Source organism: Raphanus sativus, chromosome 6 (assembly GCF_000801105.2).
Source record: "Raphanus sativus cultivar WK10039 chromosome 6, ASM80110v3, whole genome shotgun sequence".
Classification (NCBI taxonomy): domain Eukaryota; kingdom Viridiplantae; phylum Streptophyta; class Magnoliopsida; order Brassicales; family Brassicaceae; genus Raphanus; species Raphanus sativus.
In genome coordinates this window covers 19,643,910-19,670,328 of record NC_079516.1, presented here as the reverse complement: position 1 = coordinate 19,670,328, position 26,419 = coordinate 19,643,910, and the positions used below count along the sequence as shown (strand labels likewise).

General features: G+C 37.5%; 7 protein-coding genes across 12 annotated transcripts; 1 reads left to right on the top strand and 6 right to left on the bottom strand.

Annotated features, from left to right (window-relative positions):
• Positions 1 to 735: 735 nt before the first annotated feature.
• On the bottom strand, positions 736 to 1,332 carry LOC130497069 (cysteine proteinase inhibitor 5-like). The gene has a single exon (XM_056989946.1). It carries the CDS (start codon positions 1,172 to 1,174, stop codon positions 806 to 808), a length of 369 nt encoding a protein of 122 aa, XP_056845926.1. The 5' UTR covers positions 1,175 to 1,332; the 3' UTR covers positions 736 to 805.
• Positions 1,333 to 2,044: 712 nt separating this feature from the next.
• On the bottom strand, positions 2,045 to 5,445 carry LOC108808882 (tonoplast dicarboxylate transporter). Of its 4 annotated transcripts, XR_001942746.2 has the most exons (5): positions 4,954 to 5,445; positions 3,045 to 4,176; positions 2,811 to 2,950; positions 2,502 to 2,583; positions 2,045 to 2,328 (listed from the first exon to the last, which is right to left on the bottom strand). XR_001942746.2 is itself a non-coding variant. In XM_018580977.2 (3 exons), exons 1-3 carry the CDS (start codon positions 5,398 to 5,400, stop codon positions 2,922 to 2,924), a joined length of 1,608 nt encoding a protein of 535 aa, XP_018436479.2. In that variant the 5' UTR covers positions 5,401 to 5,445; the 3' UTR covers positions 2,613 to 2,921. The 4 variants fall into 4 exon arrangements, 1 of the variants encoding a protein (XP_018436479.2); XR_001942747.2 differs by lacking the exon at positions 2,502 to 2,583 and having other exon boundaries at positions 2,049 to 2,328; XR_001942745.2 differs by lacking the exon at positions 2,045 to 2,328 and having other exon boundaries at positions 2,439 to 2,583.
• Positions 5,446 to 7,701: 2,256 nt separating this feature from the next.
• On the bottom strand, positions 7,702 to 9,364 carry LOC108811499 (NADH dehydrogenase [ubiquinone] 1 beta subcomplex subunit 8, mitochondrial). Its single transcript, XM_018583549.2, has 4 exons — positions 9,149 to 9,364; positions 8,965 to 9,051; positions 8,771 to 8,866; positions 7,702 to 7,970 (listed from the first exon to the last, which is right to left on the bottom strand). The coding sequence occupies exons 1-4, from the start codon at positions 9,284 to 9,286 to the stop codon at positions 7,914 to 7,916; spliced, it is 378 nt and encodes a 125-aa protein (XP_018439051.1). The 5' UTR covers positions 9,287 to 9,364; the 3' UTR covers positions 7,702 to 7,913.
• A 6,336-nt stretch (positions 9,365 to 15,700) lies between these two features.
• Positions 15,701 to 17,635, bottom strand: LOC108808025 (uncharacterized). The gene has a single exon (XM_018580230.1). The coding sequence runs from the start codon at positions 17,633 to 17,635 to the stop codon at positions 15,701 to 15,703; it is 1,935 nt and encodes a 644-aa protein (XP_018435732.1).
• Positions 17,636 to 18,411: 776 nt separating this feature from the next.
• On the bottom strand, positions 18,412 to 19,267 carry LOC108811929 (RING-H2 finger protein ATL79). The gene has a single exon (XM_018584043.2). The coding sequence runs from the start codon at positions 19,071 to 19,073 to the stop codon at positions 18,534 to 18,536; it is 540 nt and encodes a 179-aa protein (XP_018439545.1). The 5' UTR covers positions 19,074 to 19,267; the 3' UTR covers positions 18,412 to 18,533.
• Positions 19,268 to 19,410: 143 nt separating this feature from the next.
• On the bottom strand, positions 19,411 to 22,347 carry LOC108811928 (heterogeneous nuclear ribonucleoprotein 1). 3 transcript variants are annotated; one of them, XM_018584040.2, is made up of 5 exons: positions 22,300 to 22,347; positions 21,981 to 22,180; positions 20,950 to 21,162; positions 19,784 to 20,804; positions 19,411 to 19,684 (listed from the first exon to the last, which is right to left on the bottom strand). In XM_018584040.2, the coding sequence occupies exons 2-5, from the start codon at positions 22,020 to 22,022 to the stop codon at positions 19,671 to 19,673; spliced, it is 1,290 nt and encodes a 429-aa protein (XP_018439542.1). In that variant the 5' UTR covers positions 22,023 to 22,180; positions 22,300 to 22,347; the 3' UTR covers positions 19,411 to 19,670. The 3 variants fall into 3 exon arrangements, with proteins under 3 accessions (XP_018439542.1, XP_056844437.1, XP_056844438.1); XM_056988457.1 differs by lacking the exon at positions 22,300 to 22,347 and having other exon boundaries at positions 21,981 to 21,990; positions 22,089 to 22,180; XM_056988458.1 differs by having other exon boundaries at positions 20,950 to 22,180; positions 22,300 to 22,346.
• A 2,456-nt stretch (positions 22,348 to 24,803) lies between these two features.
• Positions 24,804 to 25,775, top strand: LOC108811927 (acyl carrier protein 3, mitochondrial). Its single transcript, XM_018584039.2, has 3 exons — positions 24,804 to 24,928; positions 25,140 to 25,347; positions 25,424 to 25,775. Exons 2-3 carry the CDS (start codon positions 25,153 to 25,155, stop codon positions 25,610 to 25,612), a joined length of 384 nt encoding a protein of 127 aa, XP_018439541.1. The 5' UTR covers positions 24,804 to 24,928; positions 25,140 to 25,152; the 3' UTR covers positions 25,613 to 25,775.
• Positions 25,776 to 26,419: the final 644 nt, after the last annotated feature.

Sequence of the window (26,419 nt, the reverse complement as noted above, 5' to 3'; positions counted from 1 at the left end):
TATATTTTTAAAAGAACTAATATCCGTTTGAAAAAAATTCAAAATACAATATATCTAAGAAATATGTATGATTTATTCTGATATTTTTATTTTGCTAAATTATACTGATAAATAAAATATATATCATATTAAATGAGAAGAGAAAAAAAAAAGAAAAGAAAAAAATGAATCAAAAGATGAGATTGTTTATGGATAAATATAGTAATATTACATAATAATTTATTGCATATCCTGTTGCACAAAAAAATGTATTGCATATTCTGACCATATGGTTATTTGGTGAATTATAATTTTTGTATGGTTATACATTTTAATTCCCTTGAATAATTTAAATATTGGTCAGATTATCTTAGCAAAAAAAAAAAAAAAATACTGGTCACATTAATTGACCTAGTGGACCAAAAGACAAATGACATGTTCGCTTTACACCTTCAACACTTCCCCTCACATGATCACATATTCACATCACATGTTCTCTTGTGTCTCCTTGACTCCTTGTGATATTTTTTCACAAAATGATATCCAATAATTCAATTTGGTGATATCATCTCTCAACGGTCTTGTGACTCCATAATCTAGACAGCATATTAGCGGGCATATGTAGCGGATGTGTCAATCGACACTTGTTCAATCAATTATACTAAGTTACTAACCATTTCTTCATCTGCATCACACTCGTAACTCGTTCTTTGCCATAACAACAAGAGACTTCAAAACCAGATATACTACAGAAACTGACATTAATTCCTTTTTTATTGCTCTTTTTTAAGATCTATTACATGAAAAACTCAGAGAGAAACGACCATTAAACGAAGGGCTTGAAAAAAGTGAGATTCATCGATTTGATCCACGGTTTCTCCCATACAATTGCCTCGTACTTTTTGCTCGCATCAGCTTCGGCTACGCGTAGGCCGCCATCCACGGTTACAATAAGCCGGTAATTAGCACCTGCAACTACTTGAGACTCTCCGCTAACAACCGCCACGAACTTGAGTCCAAACTTGATCTGCTTGTCGTACTCAGAGACAGCAAATTCACCGATCTCTACAACGTGAGGGTCCTTAACATTGCTGATGGGCCTCCATCCGCTCACACGGGCCGCTGCAAACGCGTAAAGAGGGAAAAGGACGAGAGAGAGCAGTAGAAGAAGGAAGAAGTTTGTTTTACTATTCATTTATTATGCTTTGAAGTTTGAATCGTCGAATTGGAAATGGCAAGGAGGTTTTCAGGGTTCTTTATAGTAGAGACCTACCACTTGTGGTGCAGATTAATATGGCACAAGTGAGGTAAAGATGTTACTCCCTCCATTTCAATTTAGTTGTCTTTTTAGGTTCATATACATAGATTAAGAAAACATTTAATTTTGTACATTTTCAAAATAAAAATATCAGTACCAATACATCTAACTATATTTCAACTAATAGAAAAATAAATAAAAGAATCTTATTAATAAATTTTACATAGAAATCATAAAACGACATTTATTTTAAACGGAGGGAGTAATATAAGAATATTTTAATAAATTTATGAAAATACATTTAAATAAGTTTGATTTATTTTAAAAAGTTGGGTTCTGAATTTATCTTTTAACCTTTTGTTTTGTAACCATATTTATCTTTCAGTCATAAATTACAATTTTTTGCCATTTTGGAACTTGCCACCATAAGTTTTTTTAGAACATTAAATTCATGAATACGTTACACATTTACAAGACACACAATGAAACAAATGTATTTTTATCACACATAAAAGATATTAAAAAGTTAGAAAAGCAATAAAGAATGTATTTTTTAATACTCACAATTATATTCTAAGAAGGTTGAGTATATATTTTTTTTAACGTCATGATCGATTATTATCGATTAATTATGCTATTACAAAGACGATTCTACAGCCGACAATTCTACCATCTTATGAGAATACACGCATGACTGCACCACTCTGAGCTGTCCTATGAGATCCATGTTCGATGGTACACCATGCACCAAGTTGGAGATCTCTTGTAACTTGTTTCTCCATAATCTGCATAATTTGATATTTTCTGGGGTTTGAACTTTAGACCTCCGAATGTAGAAGCAATTGAACCATTAGTCAAATCACTGGACCAAAGATGCTTCCACAGAAGGTTGAGTATATATTGAAGTGTAGTTTATCATATCAGAATTTAAAATTTAACTCATGGATTTCCTGACATTAGGTAATATATATTCTGTTTTGGAATACAGCCTAAATATATACAAACCAAGGCTATATATGGAGTAAGGAGTACCACTCTTTATATATAAACTGGATTTCATTTGTGTGAATTTTGCAATGGCCAACTACTACCTACAAAAAATAAATACACAAAAGGATATAATATAATGACAATCATATTAACTTTTCTCAAAAAAAAGACAATCATATTAACTAATAGTTTAATTAATACACAACTATATATCAAAGGACAAATAAATAACATAAATGGTGTAACGGATAAAACTAATACAAGCAGGACATACAATTGTTGATGTAAACAAGGCATGATCCTTTTCTTTTCTTCTTTCTTGTGTTTGTAGCAACGCGAAAACAGAAGAAGTCATGCTGAACAGTGATGTGGCGGAATCATTAACGAGTAGGACAATGAATAAATTGACACTAGACTATTACGAGTTTTTGCAATACCCATAATTATATATAAATAACTGTTCTCAATATATATACACAAAAAAGGACCAAATTTACCGGTAGATTGTAGGCCCAAAAGAAAACAATCGTACCGGAAACTATAATCTAGCAGGTTACAAAAATGGGCCGGTTTGTTGACGTACCACATTTAAATTTCCCCGGTGTGATTGACATATCTTGATGCCCCCTTGTAAGAATATAGTACAATGAATCAATAGTGTTTGTGGTCTTGTGCTTCAACCCACGAACTAAACTCATCCTTTTGTTGCGAAAACGTAAGCCCCTGCCATGCAACATATAGATAAGCAACTATAATTCAAACTGCATTATAAAGAAGGTGACTATTATATTATATATGATCGTAAAATGAAGTATACCAAGGGTTGGCATCAAGACAGAGAGAAAGGCGGTTCCTGCGATCTTTAGAGGCAATCCTGTCTTAATCATGTCTTTGATCTCAATATGCCCTGTCGTGAATCCTACGACATTAGAGGGTGTTCCCGTGGGCAGCAAGAAAGCAAACTGAGCTCCTATGGCACCAGGGACCATAAGGAGCAGAGGATGGATACCCATTGTCTTTGCAATCTCTATGAGTAAGGGAACCAACAAAGTAGTAGTTGCGTTGTTTGAAGTGAACTCAGTGATGGTAGCAGCGATGAGGCAAACGGTTGGAGCAATGGCCCAATAAGGAGCTGTTTCAAGAAACACTAGACCTTTGGATAAGACTTCAGCTAAGCCACTGGAGCGTACTCCATCAGCTATAGCGAATCCAGCTCCTAATAATAACACTATGTTCCACGGGAGTTTCTTGCATTTACCCCAATCCATTAGCTTCTCTCCTTTTTTAATTTTGTTTGGGATTATAAACAGCAGTGTAGCCATCATCACACTCACCGTTCCATCCCCGGCCCGACCGTGGAACAGGCTACCCCAGCCGGGGATATCTTGTGTTATATTTCTTGTCATCCACAACAAAACCAACCCACCAAATACAGACAAGACCATCTTTTCAGCGAAACTCATTGGTCCTAACATCTCAAGCTCTCTACGAAGATGAGATTTATGAAGATAAGGAGAGAGAGCTTTCCCTGATCCTTTAGGACAATACAACACACATAGAATACCCCAAAGGACCAAGAATATGCACAAAGCTAACGGGAAACCAAAGAAGAACCATTGGCTGAAACTGATTGGATTACCCTCCGGGAAATAGCTTTTCCACATCCCGACAAGTATCAGATTCACACCTGTTCCTGTCAGTGTGCTCATTCCACCAATTGATGCCGAGTATATCACACCGAGCACCACCGCCTTGCAAAACTTCCCCACCGCAGGATGCACCATTACTGATGAAGAGGGCAGTCTTTGAAGTATCCCTGTAGCGACTGGCATCATCATGACAGTAGCCGCCACGTTGTGCATCCACATACTCACGAACGCCGTCGTTGCGCAGATGCCAAGAAGTAGCAGTGGCGCGTTTAGAGGCTCCACGCAGAACACCATAGTTATCTTTACGAATAAGAATAATCATTATCAGATATGTGGTGTCTTATTTATTTATTTATTTAAACTGCGATCTAATTAATTAGGATATATCATAGTATGGACTGTTGATGATCATAGTTGCAAGTTGCTAACCCTTGTCTCAATATGCAGGACTTATTGAACACTATGATATATGGATTTGCCTAGGCCATTAATTAAAAGATTTTACACAGTATAAAAGTACAGAAATGATGTATATAAAAATTAAGTGGCAGGAATTTTTAAATTGGAAATATGAAAAGTGTTTCCAACTTAAAAAATAGCGCCACTTAATTTTCATATGTTGAATTTATCAGACTTGTACCATGTAGAACAAAATTTATATAAACATTTCTTGAATACATCTACAATTATCTGCATCCCATCCTTTTTATATATAAATAGACCACTGCCGTTTAGTTTAATAAGTGGGGATTCAGTTGAAAGTTCTCCACATAATGATCAAAGATTCAAAGTTGTATAATCAACTCATTCGTGGACCCACGCAAAATCATCTGATTAGTTAAATACTATTTACTAGGATCAGAATCCCTAACTACACATGGATACATGGCTCATCCAGATTGTACCACCTTAAAATAATCAAAATATATAAAAACATATTATTTTTTCTAACACATGAAAAGGTGAATCAACCATTTAAAAACGATGCTTAAGAAAACTAAAAAAGACAAAATATTCCATGAAAATATGAGAGAGAAAAAAGATAAAGAAATTAAACAAAGAGATAAAACGACTCACGTTAAGGGCGAGACGACGGTGGATATTATAGTGTTCGACGGCGAGAGCGAGAATGAAGCTGCCCAGGACAAGGGCGATGACGTCATCCATGTAAGAACTTGCCACGTCATCCGCCGGCGTGATTCCGAAGAGAGGGAATAGGAAAAGTGGCGACATGGATGTGATAGGCATCGGAACGGCCTCCGTCAACCACCACTCGAATATCCAGACAAGAACGCCAAGCATGTTCCTGGCCCTCATCGTATCATCTCCGCCGAGCCTTACGCATAGACACACGACGGCGCAAAGAAGAGGACCAAGAGCGATGTAACAATTATTCGGCGTGAATATTGTCCGGAGATGTTGCCCCACCGTTTTGTTTTCTGTTGGCTCGTCATTATGGACGACCGGCAAGAGCGGTGATTTCATATCGTCGGAGTCTGCAACGGAGACATGATCACCGTTCATTGTGTTAACTCCGGTTTTAGAGGAAGGGGATAAAAGAAATAGATAGATGTAAGAAGAGAAGGGGCCTTTTTATAATAAGATTTATTTAATTTTTATAATGTGTTCGGTAAAAAAACGAATGTAGGTTTATATTATAGAATTAATTTGTATGGTCATATAGGATCGTGTTCGGTTTGTTTTTTTCATGTAAAATGTTGTACATGAAACAAAAATGTTTTCCAGCGTGCATATATCACCAATATGTGCTGGTTATTTCAATTAATTTCATGAATAATATAACGAGGGTCGCAATAATGAAAAGAGACGGTGCTTTCTCTAAGAAGACAAAATCGTATTGTTGGATAATGGGTAAATAAATACAAAGAAAGGTCGTTATTTTATTTTGAAGTGAATATGATTGAATTATATATGGAAGTTAGTTTTATAATTATTTTTTCTGTACTATAATATATCATGGACCCATAAATGATGGGGACTAAGTAATTTACAAGTGGCCAACTGTGATGGCTTGTAAAATCTGGAATCTGATGACCCAAAAGAACAGTAGAGATGAAGATTACAAGTAAGCATGACATGACAGTTTACTGCTACTTAATCATAATTATATACTGATATAGGAAAATAAAGAATCAATTCAAAGAGTTGCGGGTAAACTTTGTTGTAGTTTGATTCTTAGTCTCTTTTATTATAAAATATCCATGATATGGAAGTAATTTTAACAGTACTAGGTACGAAGCAAATAATGTTTTAATTTTAATTGTGAAGAGGTTATGAAAATGTTTACAAACGAACAAAGGAGGAAGAAGGAAGAGATAATTTTCAAAAAAAGGAAGAAGGAAGAGCCAAACAGTTGGCAAGAGTCGAGGTAGAGTAGGACACGTTAAGAAGTGCAGCCTTTGGTAATCCGCCAGAGCCCAACTTCCCTGGTTCATACCTTCCTCTTTCTTGGCCTTTTTCTCCATTTTTTTTGTAATTACTAAATACAAAAAATAGATAACGGAACTTATTTTGGGTCAAATATTCATATGTTAGAACTTAGAATCATTGAAGGGTAAGACATTTTTCTTTGTCTATTAATTCTGCCTAAGAGATATATATTCACTCGGTCTAAAAGTAAGTACATACATATGTATGTATATTATATTAGGTATGATGAGTTTTGCTATATCAATTAGTCCAATAAAATGAAGACTTAAGAATTATTCCTGATTGCATATATAAAGTGTATAACATGATGAGTACTTTTGTGGGTGATAAACATTTTAATATACAGATCTTACTATTTTCAAAAATAATAATTTAGGGACCACCAAACCTCAATATATATATTAGTTACAAAAATTTGAAGGTAAAAACGAATGTTTCATTCGGTGTAGACCGGCTTTGATAATGAGAGAGGGGTGTGTCGGACGAATAATAATGATTTAGTTTTGTCGAGGTCCAAACAATCATGGAGAAGAAGGGCAAGAATGAAGATAACACGTAGGCAAATCAGATTAGTGAAACTAAGACTCAAATGGAATATTTGAAAGATCGAAAGTGATCATACCTAATGGGTAATGAGTCTAATGACTCATGTCATGTGGGCTGTCTTCGATTCCACCTCTTAATAGTCAAATATATACGAATGATTATCTTCAAACTAGGTTTAATCAGCTGAGGTGTAGAATATATGTGGTCTCCAAACGTAACCCCGTAAGTTAGTTGTCACAATTAGACTTGTATTTTTGTCTAAAGCCAAATCCAACTCATTATCCCACACTAAAAACATTTCGAATTATTCTATTGTATATGTTTGAAGTCTACTTTCTATGTATAATATAAAGGCCGTCACACCATTCATTCACGAAATGAAGTTTTACCCGTAAGTTATTTGTCTGATTATATAGGCGCAATACAAATTGTCTTTCCAAACCGACTTGTCGTGATGAGTTTTGATTTTTTGGATAGATAAATGATCAGGGTAAACGAATACAGAGGCATAAATAAACGAACGTTATGCGTATAAGACATGAAATCATACAAAAAGGAGGAAATAAATACCTAATACGTAATGATTAACACCAATTTTTTTCCAATATTTTTGGAAAATCCAAAACGGTGACATGCTAGTTCAAGTCCCTCTCAATGCTCCCCACTCACACATGCCACGTTCAGTAACTTTCTATTTCTGTCTTAAGTCTTCTTTCCTATTTCTTTAGCCATCATTGTTTGGAGTCATCCAAGGCTAAAGCTTAGTATTACACATGTCGCTACTGCTTTGTGTTCACTTGTGTAGACACAACCGAACAGAGTTTCAGATTTATTGAAAACAGATGTCTTATTAGTCTTATGAATCACTCAAATTGGTCACTGTTAATAACAGGGACAGCACATGTAAATGAAAAACGCAAGTCTCTTTTATTCGTTTTGTCTTCACGTTCTGAGGAGGAAATTAAAACATTTTTGTAGAACAAAGCAGTGAAGAAAAACTGCTTGAGTTTTGATTAAGTAGATCACTTGATAGGTCTCTTCTACGGCTCTCCTCCAAGCTCCACTCTCAGGTTATCATACGGATACACTCGTGGTGTCTGCAGCAACAACATAGTAAAAGATTATCATTAAATGGAATAACAAGTAGCACAATGATAAGAAAAAAATACACGAGGAGAAAGATGACAAACTAGAGAACAACAGTAGCAGTTCATCTGATGTCTAGACAAAAGAAAACAAAGAGCAACTTCTTAGCCCTAGTCCTAGAATTCTGTTCAGCTTCTATAACTCGAAATATTTCAAAAAAAAAAGAAAAAATCATCATAGTATAGCCTTTGATACAAGTTTTATGATAGTTGGCCAGTGGCCACTAATCTATGATCGTTGGCCAGTGGCCGCTAAGAGAACTGAAACATTGATTATAACTGCTAATACTCTTAACTAGACGCTTCAATATTATTTGACCCGCGTATGAGCTTAAGCATGTACAAGAGTTCCCAAGAACCAATGTGTGTTTCTTTCAACTGTTCCTAATAACACTGTACATGATCCCTCAATAAAGAAACGACGATGAAAACAACGTGTCTAAAAGATCCATGTCTTCCAATACTTTGGCCAGAAGCAATAGCAAACAACAAGAATTGATTTGTCGATCATAAACAAGCAAAAATCAAAAGCTGAATATTGATTGCTGCATTCAGCAGCTGAAGAAAAGAACATTCTTTTAACTGAATAGCCTTTGGTGAATAAGCCTACTCCATGTCTATATTTCATATTATGTACAGCGGAGACGACAGTGTTGTTTGATGAATCGAACTAAGAGCAGCAGAGGATAACATTATATAGTAAAACCATGAGAACATAAACTACATAGAAAGTTGAAAACATTTTAACTTACAAAAGGAACCTTGGAAGCCTTATCGTTCACAACAGCGAGCAAACCAAGAGTAGCAAAGAACCCTAAACCGCCACACAACCATCCCAATGCTTCATACTGTTCCAATCCATATCCAAAACATCAACCACTCTTAAAACAATTCGATTTCAAGCCGTAAAAAAAAAAAACAATTCGAAAAAAAAACCTAAACCCACCTTCCCAACGGTATCAGCAATCCGATCTATGCAAGGCTCTGGAAACGCAGTCCCGTTGTCCCACATCAGCTCGTCGTTAACCGAAAGCTGAGAAATCAAAATCAATTGGAAAAGAGTCTCAAAAACCGATAACGAGTTTTAGTTAGAAAGAATCGTAAGAGAGATTTGAGTTTGACTGACTCACAGGCTTATCGGGGACGATGTGCTTGCCCACGGGGAGACCCATGCCAGCGCGCTGACGGAGAGAAGAGGCGGCGGATCGGGCTACGATGCCGTTTCCACCCATGATTCGTGAGGCCACACCGCTCAATCTTCCTGCCATTTTTTTTTCCTATTTGCCGAAGCTTTCGTTGTTTCAGGTTTCTCTTTCTGTTCTCAGGGGATCCAAAGATGAATCGAATCAATCGATTTAGAACTGATTAAAGACAGCAAACGACGTCGTAGGCGCTAACCCTTTAGTTCCAACAGAGGTTTTGGTATCTGTAATATTATTATATACAGTACTAGGTGTTTTGCCCGCACTTGCGGGTTTAAAAAAATTCAAAAATTTATAAATATTAAATATCATTTGAATAAATTTTCAAAAACCCATTAGCATAAATTATTTTCATGCTTTTGAATTGTTAAATACATATTATCCCTTATATAAGATAAAGTGTTTTATTTTAATAAAATATCTTAATTACATAAAATAAACGTGAAAACATTCATATATATACATAAAAACTATATACAGATATTTATATATATTTTAAAATATTATGATGCAAGTTATTAATGAAATTCTTTTTTTTAATTTATGGATAATTATATACTATTAACTAATCTAATTATTTATTAAGGGTAATAAAGATTTTAAATGCTCTAATTTTTATCATGAAAGAAAAAAAATTACTTCGCAAATAATATTATAAATATTTTTGAATTCTTTGCCAATTTTTCAAAATTATAACAATGAGTAATTTTTATTTCCTAAAATGTTAATTTTACAAGATAGATGATTTATATTATGTTATGTGAGATGTATATATATATATATATATATATATATATATATATATATATAATAGAGCCGGGTCAATATTACTAAACAAAATATAATATAAATATATAGATGATATTTTAATATTACTAAAGTAAATATAATATAAATTTAAATATGATACTATCGTTATAATTATTTTAATTATTCTCAAGATAATGATTAAATCACTAAAATTATTTACTAAGACTATAATTAAACATAAACTATGATTAAATCTAAAATTATGGGAAATATATTAAATCAGAAAAACTAAAATAATATATATATTTACATAGATTTGGTAATAGAGTCGGTTTAAATAATAAAATAGATTCTGCATCGTAGATAGTTTTCCTTGTGTTAGCACTTATATATTATTATTATGATAAGTAGAGTCAAATATTATATTTTACAGATAATCATTTACGGATAATGAAATAATGAACCAACACTATCAAATATGGATGCACCAAATATACATCTCTTATATCAATTAATATTTAGTATCAATCTGAAACATATACCAAAATGAGCCTTTAATCAAAAAAAACACCAAAATAAGAATTAACCCAACATATATCCAAAAGTTAAATAATCATAAATGAGATGATATATCCTGAATAAGATGCTATAATATTGTGATCATCTTAAATCACATTTTTAAATAAAATATAAAAATAAGTAAAATTATTAATTATATTTATTAAACATATGACAAATAAGCAGAATTACTTAAAACTATGGAAAATATGACAAATAAGCAAAAAACTTAAACTTTTACTTAAAAACATCAAAATAAGAATCAACCATCATATATCAAAAATAATTATAAATAAGATGATATATTCTAAATAAGATGTTATAATATTGTGATTATCTTAAATCACATGTTTAATTAAAATTATTAAAAATAAGCAAAACTATTAATTATAATTATTAAGCATATAATAAATAAATAAAATTACCTAAAACTATGGAGAATATGACAAATAAGCAAAATTACCTAAAGTCATGGAATACATGACAACTAAGCAAATTTACTTCTCAAATAATAGTATAGATTTGAAGTTATAACGTACGTAAACAAATACTAGTTCTTATGGGATGCTTGATGCTTCCCTTACTAAATTTATTTGATCAGCGATTGTTCGAAGTCGGGAACATGCTTTCTTAGGTCTGGATCTTTCTTAGTAAGAAAACTTATAGGTTTATTTTTATGTCTTTGATTTTTCATACAGAATCTTTGGAACAATAACGTATGGTCTCTCACTGTAATATTTTGAGCAAATGGAGGCTATCACACATTTTTACCCAAAGAGTAGTTTTTTTTTTCTTTTCTTACCACATGAGTTGTCTCCGCAATCACATGTATAATTTTTACATAACGTTGCTTTGTTAGTTAGCCACTGACCTATAGAGACCATCTATGGTTAAATTGAGTTGCCACTTGCCAATTTTATACTCTTTTATCTTTTTGTTCTTACAAGGCGGAGTTTGGTATTTTCTGATTCATCCTCAAAAGCTAAACGACAATGTTTTTGCTGTTTTGGTCTTTTAGATGTGGATTGTTAAGTAACCACTTACTAGAGAGAGAGCCCTTCAGTCCTTGTGTTTTTTTTTCATAGAGCTATTTTTTTTTGTGACACCATTCAATCATTAATCATAAAAGGCCTCAGTCCCAAGTCTTCCCCTAAAAGGGGTCCATTACACAGAAATTTGAAGAGCCTGTTTAGCCAAGAGATCAGCTTCACAGTTTTGCAAACGAGAAAGATGATAGAAGTTTATGCCGACAAAAGCAGAGGTCATCTGTTGGATGTCTTTAACGATACCAAAGATTTCCGAGACCTGCATGTCGTTTGAGATTGCTCTGATGAGCGTTTTGTTGTCGGAGAACATTTTGAGATGTGAAATCTCGTGGTCCAACGCGGAGAGAACTGCTGATCGGAGCGCTAATGCTTCAGCAATTAGAGGAGATCCGATGAAGTCCTGGGTTGTGGAGCCTTGTCCTATTATGGTACCTGTTGAATCTGTGAAGATCCAAGCAAAACCTGCTCGATTTGTGATACTATCAAAGGCCGCGTCTGACTTGCCTATCATTACCGTCGTTTCTTCTGGTGGAGGACATAGCGATCGGGCCACTGAAGGTATCGGTTTCATTGTGCTCACTTTCTTTATCTGTGCGAAGCTCCATTCTCTGGCTAGTCTGAGACCTTTTGTTACCACCTCCACAGGGGATAGGTATCTTTTCTCAAAAAGCGCAAGGTTTCTGGTGGTCCAAATCGTCCAGCAGATCCATGGGAGAATGAAGGTGGACGCTCCTGTCGGTGGAAGGCAGATCGCTTGTCGGAACGCCACTATTGCATCTTTGAAGCTTCCTCCTGTAGCTAGGTGAACTACATGTTTAAGTGGGACCAGATTCCATACTTCTTTTGCAAAAGGGCACTCAAAGAAGGTATGTATCGCTGATTCCACTCCTTTGCATTTATAGCACACAGCATCTGCTCGTATTCCTCTTTGTTGTAATTGCTCTCCAAGTGGGAGTGCCTTTTGGATTACTGACCAAAGAAATAATTTCATCTTTGGTGAGCAGGTTGAGGACCAAACATCCTTAATCCAATCAAATTCTTCCCTTGGCGCTCTGACTCTGGCGTTTCCTCTCATCGATGCCGCATAATATCCTGACCTTGACGTGTAGACTCCTGACGTTAGAGGTTGCCAAATGTAGATATCCTCCGTTTTTGAGAGACTTGGCTGGATGAGTTGGATCTCAGTTGCCACATGAGGTAATAACTCCTGTATCCTTTGTTTATTCCAAGTCATCTCCGTTGTTAGAAGGTCAGCCACTGTAAGGTCTAGTGCTTCTTCCGGAATAGGTCCGTAGGTCTGATGTGTTCTTTAGAGGAAATCCACGAATCTTTCCAGAGTTTTGTTGTTTGTCCATTACCAATTGCCTTGCCTAGATCTTCTTTTAGTAAATCTCTTCCACTTAGAATGCTTCTCCATCCATGGGAGCAAGCAGTAGGTGCTGTAGCATCTAGGAAGTGTTTTTTATGGCAATACTTTCCTAGTAGTACACGAGCAAATAGACTGTCCGGCTTGGTCAGAATCCTCCATGCCTGTTTCGCTAGGAGGGTTTGATTGAATAACTGTATATCTCTGAGTCCTAGTCCACCTCCTGCTTTCGGTATCGTTAGAGTATCCCATGCTACCCAACACATTTTGCGATTACCGTCTGATGTATCCCACCAAAAGCGTAAAAGAACTGACTTTATCCTTTTGCACAGGCTGACAGGTAGCTCAAAACAAGACATAGTGTAGGTGGGAATGGCTGAGAGTACTGCCTTCAGCATCGTCAATTTACCAGCTTTGGAGAGTCTCTTCGTGGACCAGCTTTGGGCTCTTCGTCTGATTTTATCAACTAGGCTAGTGAATAGATCCTTCTTCTTCCTCCCGAAGTGTTCAGGTAATCCTAAGTATTTACCTGAACCTCCTTCTTTACTAATACCTAGAGCATTCATCACTTCACTCTTTATTTCTGCAGGGGTTTTTGATGAGAACGTGATCGAAGATTTATCAGCATTGATCTTCTGTCCTGAAGCTTTCTCATAATCCCATAGGATGCTTTTCAGTTTCTGGGAGCTTGTTGGAGTCGTATAGCAGAAGAACATAGTATCATCTGCGAAGAGCAGATGATTGACACGAGGGCTGCCTCTTGCTACGCGCACTCCCAATAAGGTACCTTCTTTCTCTGCGTTTTGGCACAAACCCGAAAGTACCTGTCCACAGAGGATGAACAGATATGGGGATAATGGGTCTCCCTGTCTGATTCCTCTGTTAGGTGTAACTGAACCGTAGGCAGTATCATTAATCAGGTAGGAGTATGTCACTGTGGTAACGCACTGCATAATCAGTTTAATCCATTTCTCGTGAAAACCCAGCCTTTCTAGGACTTGTGCAATAAACCTCCATTCAACTCTATCGTAGGCTTTGGACATGTCAGTTTTGACGGCCATTGTGCATCTCTTTGTCGCTTTAGAATTTTGTAGATAGTGTAGTACCTCGTGTGTTATCAGAACATTGTCTGATATAGCTCTCCCTGGTATAAAGGCCGACTGATTTTCTGAGATGATCAAGTGTAGAACTGACTTTAGGCGTAGTGCTAGCAGCTTCGAAATGATCTTGAAGAACACATTACATAACGCTATAGGCCTGTAGTCAGCCACTTTTTAGCTCCTATGATTTTAGGAACGAGCCTGACGTGTGTCACGTTTTGTGTAGGTCTGAGACTGCAAGACGAGAAGAATTGTTGGATTTCGCGGATTATCTCAGGTCCTACCACATCCCAGTTGGCTTGAAAGAAGCATGCTGAGAAGCCATCAGGTCCAGGTGCTTTATCAGGATGGATTGCAAATAATGCATCCTTTATCTCTATTGGTGTTGGATCTCTGATCAAAGCTTCATTTATTTCAGGTGTAACACAAGGGGAGAGTGCTTCTTCAACCGTCTGATGTCCATCATAGTCGGTAGAGATGAAGAGATGATCATAATACTTACATATAAGCTTGGCAATCTTCTCTTCCTCGAAATGAGGTACTTCCTCCTCATCCTCTAGAACTGTCAACCTGTTCTTCGCTTTTCGTGCCTTAGTAGTAGCATGAAAGTAGCCTGTATTGGAATCTCCTAGAGTTAACCAGAGTTGTCTACTCCTCTGTCTCCAATACTCCTCTTCTTTAACATAAGTTTGAAGTAGACTCATGTTTAGCTGATGAATCAGGTCATTGTTGGGAGTGAGACTTGACATAGCTGCCTCCAGTTGGGATTTAAGGAGATCCAAGTGCTTCCTACTATTCTCTTGAAAGGCTTTACTCCATTTGCAGATTTCTTTACGACAGAGGCTTAAGCGGTCTTCTACATCCAGGTATGGGTTAGCATCCCACACGTTCTGAACTAGAGCTTTTATCTCCACATTATCCTTTAATCTCCTATCAAATCTGAAGATTTTTCTCCCTTTCTTTCTTGTAGTATCTAGGAAGGATAATAGGGGCCGATGATCCGAGCCTTCAAACATCAAGTATTGACTGCGGCTTTATGGGAAGATATCCATCCATTCGCTATTACTGATTGCTCTATCAAGTCGACATTGGACCACATGTGAGTTTCTGTTTCCTCTCCACGATAGAAAATTTCCATAATGTTTGATATCAAAAAGGTCGTTTTGTGAGAGGAATGATCTAAATGCACAGAACGTGCCTTCTGCTCTTTCAGGGCCTCCAGACTTCTCACTATTATCGGTGATCTCATTGAAGTCTCCGGTTAGAAACCATGGAGTTCCTGGTGATGGTTGAAGCGAGGATATCTGTTGCCAAACATCATATCTCTTCGTATGATCTGGTTCACCATAGACGAATGTCACTTGAAAGGTAACTCCCTTGTCAACAATGATAGTATCAATAAAGTCTTTTGTGCTTTCTCTGACTGTGAGTTGAACGTCAGGTTTCCATATAAGAAAGAGCCCTCCTCCTCCTGGACTATGAGGGGGAACTGCAAATGTATTATCCAGTGGGAGCCATTGGAGGGTCTTGTTGATCATCTCGGTGTTGTTCTTTGTTTCCATGAGGAAGAAGATGTCAGGAGCATTCCGTCGATGGATCTCCTTCAGACGCTGGACTGTTGAGGGATTCCCCAACCCACAACAGTTCCAGCTGAGTATCACTAAGGAGCCCGGGGTGGAGGAACCCGAAAATCCGATTTCTTCTTAGTCACTGCTGGAATCAATCGAATTGGTGGGTTTGAAGGCTGTTGGGAAGTCCCTGCGTTTTTCTTTGAAATCGTGGGTTTGGTTTTCTTCCCTGTAGTGGTGCCTCTTGAGGGTTCTCCTCCCCTTGCTGGTGAGTTCTGTAGTTGAGAGAGTTTTCTTTTCTTTGAACTTGCTCCACGGAGGATGTTAGGACTAGCTCTTGGAGAACGTACTTGTTTACTCTTCGTGGAGTTTCTCTTGACTTTATTTTGGAACTCTAAAAGCGTTTCCTCTTTCTCAGTAGCTTGTTGTAGTTCCTGTGATGGTTGCTGATCCTCAACTTGAGGTGATGGAGGGCTAACGATGATGGATTTCAATTTTGCAGGGCCTCCATTTGTCTTTTTTGGAGTTAAGTCAGCATCTCTGAAATGTGGGTCCAGACCAGTATCATCATCCTCCCTTATTTGAGGGCTGTAGGAGTTTGCGGGTTCCAGTAGAAGAGGTTCGTGTATGGAGTAGTTCTGTAGTGGTGGGGGAGTAACTGGGTTACTATCCAGCCCATTCTGCTGAAAAGTACTTTGACGACGGCTCACCTCACCGGCCAATATTGTAGCCGCTGTCTTCTCCATATCACCTCTAGCATCACTCAGCATCACTCTTTGCTTGCGTGCAGCTGCTTCAACAGGATCTGAACAGCTTAGATACTGCCTTGTTGTTTGATGTAAGTCTTCTAAGACTTCATCCATTGTTTGTACTCGAGGCTCCTCGCATTGTTGTGGGATAATAATACTCTGTTTAGCTGCTGCTCTGAGTTTTTGCGCATGGTTAGTTGGATCTTCTGGAGCTGGAACTAGTTTAGGCCGCCATATCTCCTGAGTTTTCTGAGGGAACAGATCTTTTCCTCTCTGTGGGACTCTTACCGACGCCTGCCTCTTCTGAGTATACTGTGGGGAAGAGTATACTGTATCGTCCTGTGCTGAGTTAGCCCTCCAGTTTTGGCTGTCTGAATCCCTACCCCTTGTGACGTTAATCGGTGGGGGGACTCGTGTCTGTTTGGTACTAACACGCTCATCGTAGGGATTTCCATGTCTATCCACTCTTGCCTTAAAGTTAGGTTGATGGTAGGTTTCCTTTTCCTTCTCCTTAAAATCTTTGGATTCATCCTTATGAGTTGTTGCTCCTGTAGAGATGAGGATGCGTTCGTCTGGAGAGGGTCTTGAGTATTGTGGGCTGCGTCTCTCATCGTCTGCTCTCATGGGACAAAGTCTTCTAGTGTGTAGCAGCGAGGCACAGACAGAGCAGTGTAGTTCCAGCTTCTCATACTCTAAGGTAATTAGGCTTTCCTCCCCTGTATCAAATTCAACAATTGCTTCTTTGATAAGAGGTTTTAAACCATCAATGTGAACTCGAACTCTCGCTGTTGTCTTAGTTAGCTCGTGGTTTTCTAAAAACCCCAGATCTTGGCCTACTCTGACCACCATATCATCATGCCAGAAGTGAAGTGGCAGACCTTTGATTTTGATCCATAACGGGATCTGAGAGGGGAAGGTGTTTGAGATGACCGGTTCCCAACGTTGGAGTATGACCATCCAATAGGCAAAATGGTATGGTCTGTTGTCAAGTACCCTTCTTAGGTCTTCCTCTAGCTCGAAGCGAAACTGAAAACAACTGTTTCCTAGATCTGACCCTGTCACTTTTCCTTTCAGGATCCACTTGCGTGGAAGAGCTGGGATGAGAGCCCATATCTTCTGCTCCTGGGGGTTGGTAAGTCTTCCAATAAGCGTCAGAGCATTTTCTTTGATGAGGACTGAGTTATCAACACTAGGAGCTTTGATTCTTCTAATTTTTCCAGTTTGCTCGCTTCTTACGTGTTGTTTTCCTTTTTCAGCTTCAGTGAGTCTTGATGCCATGTTTCCTGTACCTTACGTCACTTAGCAGCAAACTTGCTACTGGAGGAGTTTAAGTCGACTCCGAGTACAAGCTATGAAAGGAGACAAGGTTAAGTGTAGCTGAATCTTGCTTGGGATGGGAGTTGGTTGAGTAGAAACGGAGTCTCGGTACTTCTGCTTCGAAATCTTGAGGAATCTATGGTGGAACTCTTGTTGTAGGTGAACAGAGAGCCTTTAGATTCGAGATCTGGAAGCTTGGTTGCGAGAAGATGGGTGCAGGAGATCTTGGAGGAAGCTTCTTTAGGTAAACTAATAGGGCTTCCAAAGAGGTGGAGGGAAGAGACCAGTGGGTTATTTCCTTTCTTGGCAAGAAAATGAGTAGTCGTTTTCTCGTTATTATCCGTTGGTCTCCTAGTTGCTTCGCTCCTAGATTACTGTGCCTGAGAGAGTTCTTTTCTCACCGAGGGTTTTTCATAGAGCTATTATTTTGCATTTGTTTAGAGTTTAATTAGAGCATCTTCAATGTAAAACTCCATATTTTCCTTCAAAATGGAGTAAAAGTGAATATAGAGTAAAAATACTCTAATACTACTCCATTTTTCACTCCATAATGGAGTAATGAACAAACAAAAAATAGATTACTCCATTTATGGAGTAAAATTCATTATGGAATGGGATACTCCATATTCACTTTTATTCCATTTTGGAAGAAAATACGTAGTTGGGTTAGAGATGTCCTTATAATTTGATTCATACACGTTGTAGTTATTTGTCTGAGTTTTATAGTTTTACCTATGCAGAACATCACCACGGTAGTAATCTCAAGCAAAACATATGATATAACTCTAAGCAAAACATGATATAACTCTAAGATTTGGATAAAAGAAATATGAGAAAGTGGGAGATGAAGCGAGGAAAGCTAAGCATTGATCTGGTTTGTTGAAGGAGCTTCGGTTGATGGTGCAGACTCTAAGGTGCTTTGTAAGAAGATAGAAGTCCGGCAAGTAGGACAGGACGAGTGGGAAGAGAGCCACTTGTGGATGCACTTAACATGGAACCCATGATGACATTTCTCCAGCACTTGGATGCTCTCACCTTCTTCGAATTCAGACAAGCAAATGGCACACTCTGCTTCAGCTCCCGCAAGCTCAAGGTCTGAGGAGTAGACAAGCGTGGGAGTAGGTATAATGGATGAACCATCAGCTTCAGGGTCAGGCTTGTGGTCGTTGGCGTCAGTCTCGGAAGGAGTTGTTGGCCGGAGAAAGCAACGGATGGCAGCGCACAGAGAGAGAGCACATACGAGAGCAGAGAAGAGAAGTATGAGGAGGACGGATGCGTTTGCTTGGAAGTCAGTAGAGTTGGAGTAAGGCTTCCATCTGCAAGTAGGAGAGTTACATTCTGTAGAAGCAGAGGACAATGGTGAAGCTGCTGCAGCTACTTCTGCTACTAGCAAACGCATCTTAACTGCTTTGAGAGAGAGTCTCGTGGGATTAGATAACCTTATAGAGAAGCGTGGGGGACAATGGTGGCTGTTCCAGTAAAGTCTTGAAGCTCTCAGAGGAGTTGAGGGATTAGGACTGTTAACACTCAGCTTCTCTCTCTTTTGGTCCACTTCACATAAATGGATATTATTGTGAGATTGCTCCTTTGTCCTCTTGGCTTATCATCATCCACATGATAGCCACATGTCGCCTTCACACTGCGATTGCCTACATTCTAGGCAATACATTGCTCGTGTATTTATTCATGTTTGAGTGAGTCAATCAATATCTACATTTTTGAAAAGGACAGAGATAAAGACAAGAACATAATACAACTTCATTGTTTCTTTTGTCTCTTTATATAACTATGTTTACACTTTTCTTCCTTCTTCAAAGATAAAAGAAACAAAACCCCCCCAAATTAGAAAAAGGGTGAAAAATAAAAACTATAACAACAATCAAAATATTAAGAAAGTAAATAAACTTTTTTTGAACAATTTTTTTTTCATCTTCTAAAAAAACTCTCTTCTGCAAATAGTCAAATCATATCTCCATGGAATGGGTTTCACACTTCTCTAAGCTGCAATTCCTGCAACAACAACACCATTTTCATATGGATTTTTCCCAAGAACACAAATGTTTCAAGCTCTCAGATGAAACAAAAAAAATGTGTTCATTATAATCATACCTCCGTTTGGTTGGCTGTTGATGTATCCAGCTGGTCCTCTAGACATGAAGTCAAACGCTCCCATTCTTTCCTCCGCCTTTGCAGGCAGAGAAAGCCACGCCGAGTCACTGTACAAAGAGTCATTCTCCAAGCTGCTTGAGCCGCTGCTATAACCACCAACATGACCCCCTCTCATTGCTTCTAATCCTACGCCTCCTCCTCCCTCACTGCGGTAGCTATTACGTCCCCAGTTGTCTCCGATGCTGCCTAGCGAAGACATTCCATTGAAGCTGTTTCTAGATATTGGCGAGTTTGACATGTAACCTAGACCACCACCATTACCCCATAACTGGTTCTTTGCTGCTGCATTTAGCACAGAGCCGTTCCCAGCTCCTCCTGACTCAATCTGGCTACCGTACCTGCTAAGGCTAAAGGGACGTCCGAAGCCTGCACTGGAACCAGATCCAAAGTTCTGACTCTGATCCGCCTCAAAGTTCAGCTCTATTCCATATCCATGTCCAAACGGTGAGAATCCACCCCTATTACCTACTAATCCTTGACTGTACCTAACTTCAGGTTTGACTCCATAACCGGAGACTGGACTCGAGCTGAATCCTTGCGTGTACTCGTTCATCAGCAATGCGCTGATTCTACTATTACCAAAGCTATTTACATTCACTTGGTTCCGGATTGGGTTCAGAGCCATTTCTTTAGGAACAGCCAGTTTGACTTCCACCATCTTTCCGTTGAGTTCGTGGAATGTCCTCTGCAGAACTTTGTCTACAGCTTCCTCTGATTCAAAGGAGATGAAACCGAAGCCTCTCGGTCGTTGGGTTCTGTGGTCATACATCACCACAACGTCAGTGATCACCCCAAACTGAGCGAAATACTTTTTGAACTCAGCTTCTGTCACCGTTGAAGCCAAACCTCCAACAAAGATCTTCTTGCTGTTAGCTGGGCCAGGTGATCCCTGGAGGCTAGTGTTGTTGCTTCTGTTCAATACTACGTGATCATCTCTTGGAACTGCCTTCTTCGCCTCAACCTGTGACAATGTACAAATACTATATCGTCTAAAACAGGAATATGAATAATAATAAAAAAAAAGAATAGCTTTGCTTGGATGAGCAGCAACCTCTAATTCAAGCAAACAAAAAAATCATTATAGATTTGATGAAAAAAACACTTACAAGTTTACCATCAATGACGTGTCTGATCAAGACGACTCGCTCAGCGACGTTGGGGTCAGAGAAGACAAGGAAACCAAAGCCACGAGCACGACCAGTGGCACGATCCTTCATGATAACGGCCTCTAAAACCTCACCGAAACTCTGGAAATACTCGCGGAGACGATCTTCGGTCGTCTCCCAAGAGATCCCACCGATGAACAGCTTACATGATTCTATAGGTGTCAAATGGGCGGGTCGTCCATTGGTCGTCCACGTCCATATTTAAATGGACTTAATATGGACACACCCATTTTGTCCATGGGTTATTAATGGACAAAATATGGATGACCATTTAAAAAATGGTCTTTACGGGTTTTGGGTTTCATGGACATGGGTTGTCCAATGGACAAAAAAAATCTAGAGTTTAAAAAAAATTGAGTTTTTCTACCAAAACCGAGAAATCGGGTTTTCTCGCCAAAATCGGGAAATTGAATTTTCTCTGTCAAAATCGTAAAATCGCACAAACTGTAAAATCGGGGTTTTCCGCGAAAATTGAGAAATTGGATTTTCCCGCCAAAACCGAGAAATCGAATTTTTCCGCCAAAACCGGAAAAAATCGAGTTTTCCTACCAAAATCGAGAAATTGAGTTTTTGGCTAAAACCGTAAAATCGGGTTTTCCCGCCGAAACCGAGAAATCGAGTTTTCCCACCAAAACAGAGAAATCAGATTTTTCCGCCAAAACTAGGAAATCTAGTTTTCCCGCCAAAATCAGAAAATCGAGTTTTCCGCTAAAACCGTAAAATTGCCAAAACTGTAAAATCAAGTTTTCTTGCCAAAACTGAGAAATCGGGTTTTCCCGCCAAAACCGGAAAATCGGGTTTTCCCGCCAAAACCGTAAAATCGGGTTTTCCCGCCAAAACCGTAAAATCGGGTTCTCCCGCCAAAACCGTAAAATCGGGTTCTCCCGCCAAAACCATAATGTAAAATCGGGAAATTGAATTTTCTCTGTCAAAATCGTAAAATCGCATAAACTGTAAAATCATGATGATTCCATCTCCATTCTGCAAATATAATATAATATATATATACACATCTTTTGATCTAACAGAAAAACATCAATCTACTATTCAAGACACCCAGAAATCATCTGTTACAAAACCTTTTGTAGAAAAAAAAATGATGTATGGATGAAAACGAACTACTGGGTCTTGATCGGATTGTGAGAACCGATCGACCCACGATCCTGGATTCCTGCAAGCATAACAAACACACATGGGGTCGAGGTTAAATAAAGGTGTAAGCTTTGAAGAATATATCAAAAACCCATAAGAGAACAGAGAGAAGGAGAGATAAAGAATCTGAAATGTTACCGAAGTTTAAAAAAAAGGGAAGAAGAGGAAGAGAAGGGAGATTGAAATCTAAAAGATTGAAGAGGATGAAGCTTTAATAAGAGGGAGGGAGGGTTGTGAGTAGGGCTGGGCGTTCGGGTATCCATTCGGGTTTCGGTTCAGTCCATTCGGGTTTCGGGTTTTCGGGATCAAAGATTTCAGCCCCATTCGGATTTTTCTAAATTTTGGTTCGGGTTCGGTTCGGATCTTTGCGGGTTCGGTTCGGGTTCGGATAACCCATTTAAAATGTTTTTAAATTTTCAAAATTCATTATATACTTTAAATTTTCAAAATCTATAAGAAAGATAATATATTACATATAAATTTTCATAACATATATGTCAAAATACCTTGATTTAAAATATGAATTGGTTTTCTTTGAATATTTGGATAAAGAATCAATAGATATTTAACTATTTTGGTGTTTTCAGTATACTTTAGCTATTTTAAACATTTACTTTTGACTATTTGCATATATTTTTCGAGTATTTTGGAAAACTTAAAGGTATCTTATATATTTTTAATATTTTTAATATACATTATATATAAAAATAATGTATATATTTAAGTATATAAATTTATTTCGGATACATTCGGGTACCCAAAATACTTCGGTTCGGATCGGGTTCGGTTTCGGTTCTTTAAATACCGAAATTTTGAACCCGTTCGGATATTTAATCAATTTCGGTTCGGGTTCGGTGCTACTTTTTCGGATCGGGTTCGGTTCGATTTTTCGGGTTCGGATTTTTTGCCCAGCCCTAGTTGTGAGGCCCTCTTTTTCTTCTTTGATTTTCGTCCAATAATAAAAATGGATCTTTTACTGTTTTTTATTTTGGAAATGGCCAAAAAGAAAAAAATGGAGGATGGATGGAGTTTGTAGTAGGAAGAAGAGAAACAGCAAAAAAAAAATCGGGAAGAGAAGCTCTTTCTTACGTTTTTTTGGTTTTATATGGAATGTTTGGCTTAGAGACGATGGTATTTTCGTCCTTTTCGAATTTTCTTCTCTCTGCTGTAATAATAATTTAAAATAAATTAATAATTAATAACCGACTGTTTGTTGGCAATGGTATATGTGGTACACCCCTTTTACCCATTTGTTTAAAAATCTTGGCCTTTTTTGAGACTTTACACAGGTTTTGATTTTCAAAATCTATCATGAATAAGACATGGGACTACTTGAAAGATATAAATATAATTAAGATTAAGATCCGTTACAGAATTATCCGAGTTAATTACGGATTTATCTTTCTTTTTTTTGGTAAATTATTTCCTTTTATTTTGAAATATCAGTTTTGTTTTGTTTTTATTCTTCATTCACATTGGTTGATACCACATCAGCATCATTTACATACCAAACATATTTTATCATATCCAACAAAGTGCAAGGCGTGGTTCGTTAAGCAAGCAGCTAACTCTGAAAAAGATTCAACATGTAATTCTATAGACAATAATTATTTTTGTTAGCAAATATTTGATTCAGCTTACTATAAAAATGATATGACATGGAAAATTTTATAAAAACAAAATATGGGGAATCAAAGTGGGGAGGAACATGGGGGATTGAATGGTTGATGACGATAAAGATTGGCATCCCACGAATTTTATTGTCCATATATATATTTGCTTTTCAAAAAAAAAAAGTATATAATTGAATGAATGATTATTAAAATAGTTCAGTGGAAGATGTTTCAAGGACAGAAGGCATTCCTTGTGCATCCAAATAATTACCAACTTTCATACCCATACCTTCTATTCATTCATCTTTTTTTTTTTTTCTATTCATTCATCTTTATTCCTTAACCTTTAATCACTACTAATTTATTAATTTAGTTATACTGCTCTCTTTGAGAGAATGACTTACGTAAATCTCTATATTTTTGTTTCTTTCTTGGTTATGTAATTATTTACGGATCAGTTAAATCGGTACAATACGAGTTTACATGCATCACATAAATTTTTTTTTGGTGCAAGTGCATCACATAATTCATAACACGATAAAAAGAAATGGTCGCATTTACAACACATTGGTGTATATCACTAATTAAATTATTCGCCCGGCCAACATTTAATCCACAGTTTAAAATAATTGGTAGTACCCACCATTTATTCATTAAATTGTATTGATTTCATCAAAGAAGGAACATCAGATGTTTAATCTACGAGTGTGACACAAGGTATTTAATATCCTCCACTAACGAAATAACGATAATACTTGGATGTTTTTTATAGCCTATTTACTAGCTATCTCTTACATAAAAGCTTTGCTCTATTTATTTGTTTGGCATCAAAAGTTTGCCCTATTAATACCCTACACTGAAAGATCAAGCAGTCTCACTAAATCGGGGAAAATATTTTATAAGAACATCATCACATGCCCATTTCTAGAACTGAGCGGGAGGATGAACACTATAGTGGGCCCACATTTTTTTAAAAGATGAAAAGCCTTTCCAAAAGGATTATTAGGCCAACAAAAAAAATCTTGTCGGCCCATATACGTTTTCAAGTAGGCTGAAGATAGAGTCTCTCTTTTTACTCTCCTGCTTCCAAAAGAATACGACCTAAAAGACAGAAAGACATTCTCTCATTCATTCACAGAGTCGCAGCCTCGCAGGTATGGTTTCTATGTTCAATCAAAGCTCTTGGTTGACTCTTGTTCATCTGGGTATCAACCTATGTGTTGCTATCTGAAACTTCGAATTGTATAAACATGTTTTTGATTCCTTCCGCGAGTCACCAACTGTTCATCCCAACCATGTGTAAAGCTTGAAACTTTACTGTAAAATTCTTCCAATTGAATCGTTTTCTTCGTGGGTTTGCTTCAGTTCCACTTGGAAGATGCGTTGCATCAGGAGCTCAATCCTGCAACATTTGAGACTCAGAGTGCCGGTCAGACCGGTTTTGCTTCTGGAGAAGGAGAATGTTTTCATTAGTAAAATGAATTTCACATCAGGAGGAGGAGGAGGCCAAGATCAGGTTTTGAGTAAGGTTATTGAACTGGTCAAGAAGTACGACACAGCCAATGCATCTAAGGTACAACACTGCTACTGTTTCTTCTTGTTTGCGTTTTTTATTTTAGTTAAGAAGCTGTAACACGGTTTGATGACAGGTAACTGAAACGGCTGATTTCAAAAAGGATTTGTCGCTGGACAGTTTAGATAGGGTGGAGATAGTGATGGCTATTGAAGAAGAGTTCTCCGTTGAGATCCCTGATGAAAAATCTGACAAGCTTACTTGTTGTGCTGATATTGCAAGCTTCATTGTCTCTGAAAGTCGCCCCAAAGCGCCAGAGTCCTGACTTTATTTCTTTCTTGTCTTCATTGTTCTGTTAATCAAAGTCTAGAGACATGTGTCTCTTAGCCAGTTTCATTTGGGTCACTGCTGTTACATTTCATCTGATGTATTCAAGTGTGATCATACTACCTTTACACATAATTTGATGCAAACATCATTCTTAATTATATTGTTGGACGTGATGTGTCACAGAAAAAGAGAACCGGTGATGATAGTTTTTGTTCACCGTAGCCAATTGTACTCTCTCAAGTCACACCCACATTTCAGCTTTTAACACCTGAGCCTAGAGATTTCACTTTTGTGGGTTTTGTCCTCCTCGCCATGTTGATGGAGTCACTCAGCACTAGCAATACCTTAGTCCTTAGGTTAAAGGTGTAGTTGACCAAACAACAGTTTATCAAAATTTTACCAAAAGAGGAAGAAGAGTATGGGCCAGAAGAGCTACTAACAGATCCATTTATCTTTCATAGGCTTTTAAATTCGACAACTGAAGTACTGAACAATTTGAACCATTAGATTTCCAGGTGGCTAACCACTAGTAATGTCATTAGGAGATTAATTATGTCATTAGAGTTACTTAATCACGCGCTCAGTAAAGCTAACTATGGTCGGGTCCATCGGAGATGATCAAGACCGTCAAATGTTGGAAACTGGGACCCTTACTCCGACAGCTGTTTGATCTGATTGGTCGATGCAGCTTGATGGCAATGAACCCCACCACACCCACATCCGACCCCATTTCATTTAAATAAATTTCAAGACATTAAAACTAGAAATGTAACATTGACCGATAGGTCGTTGAGTAGCAGTT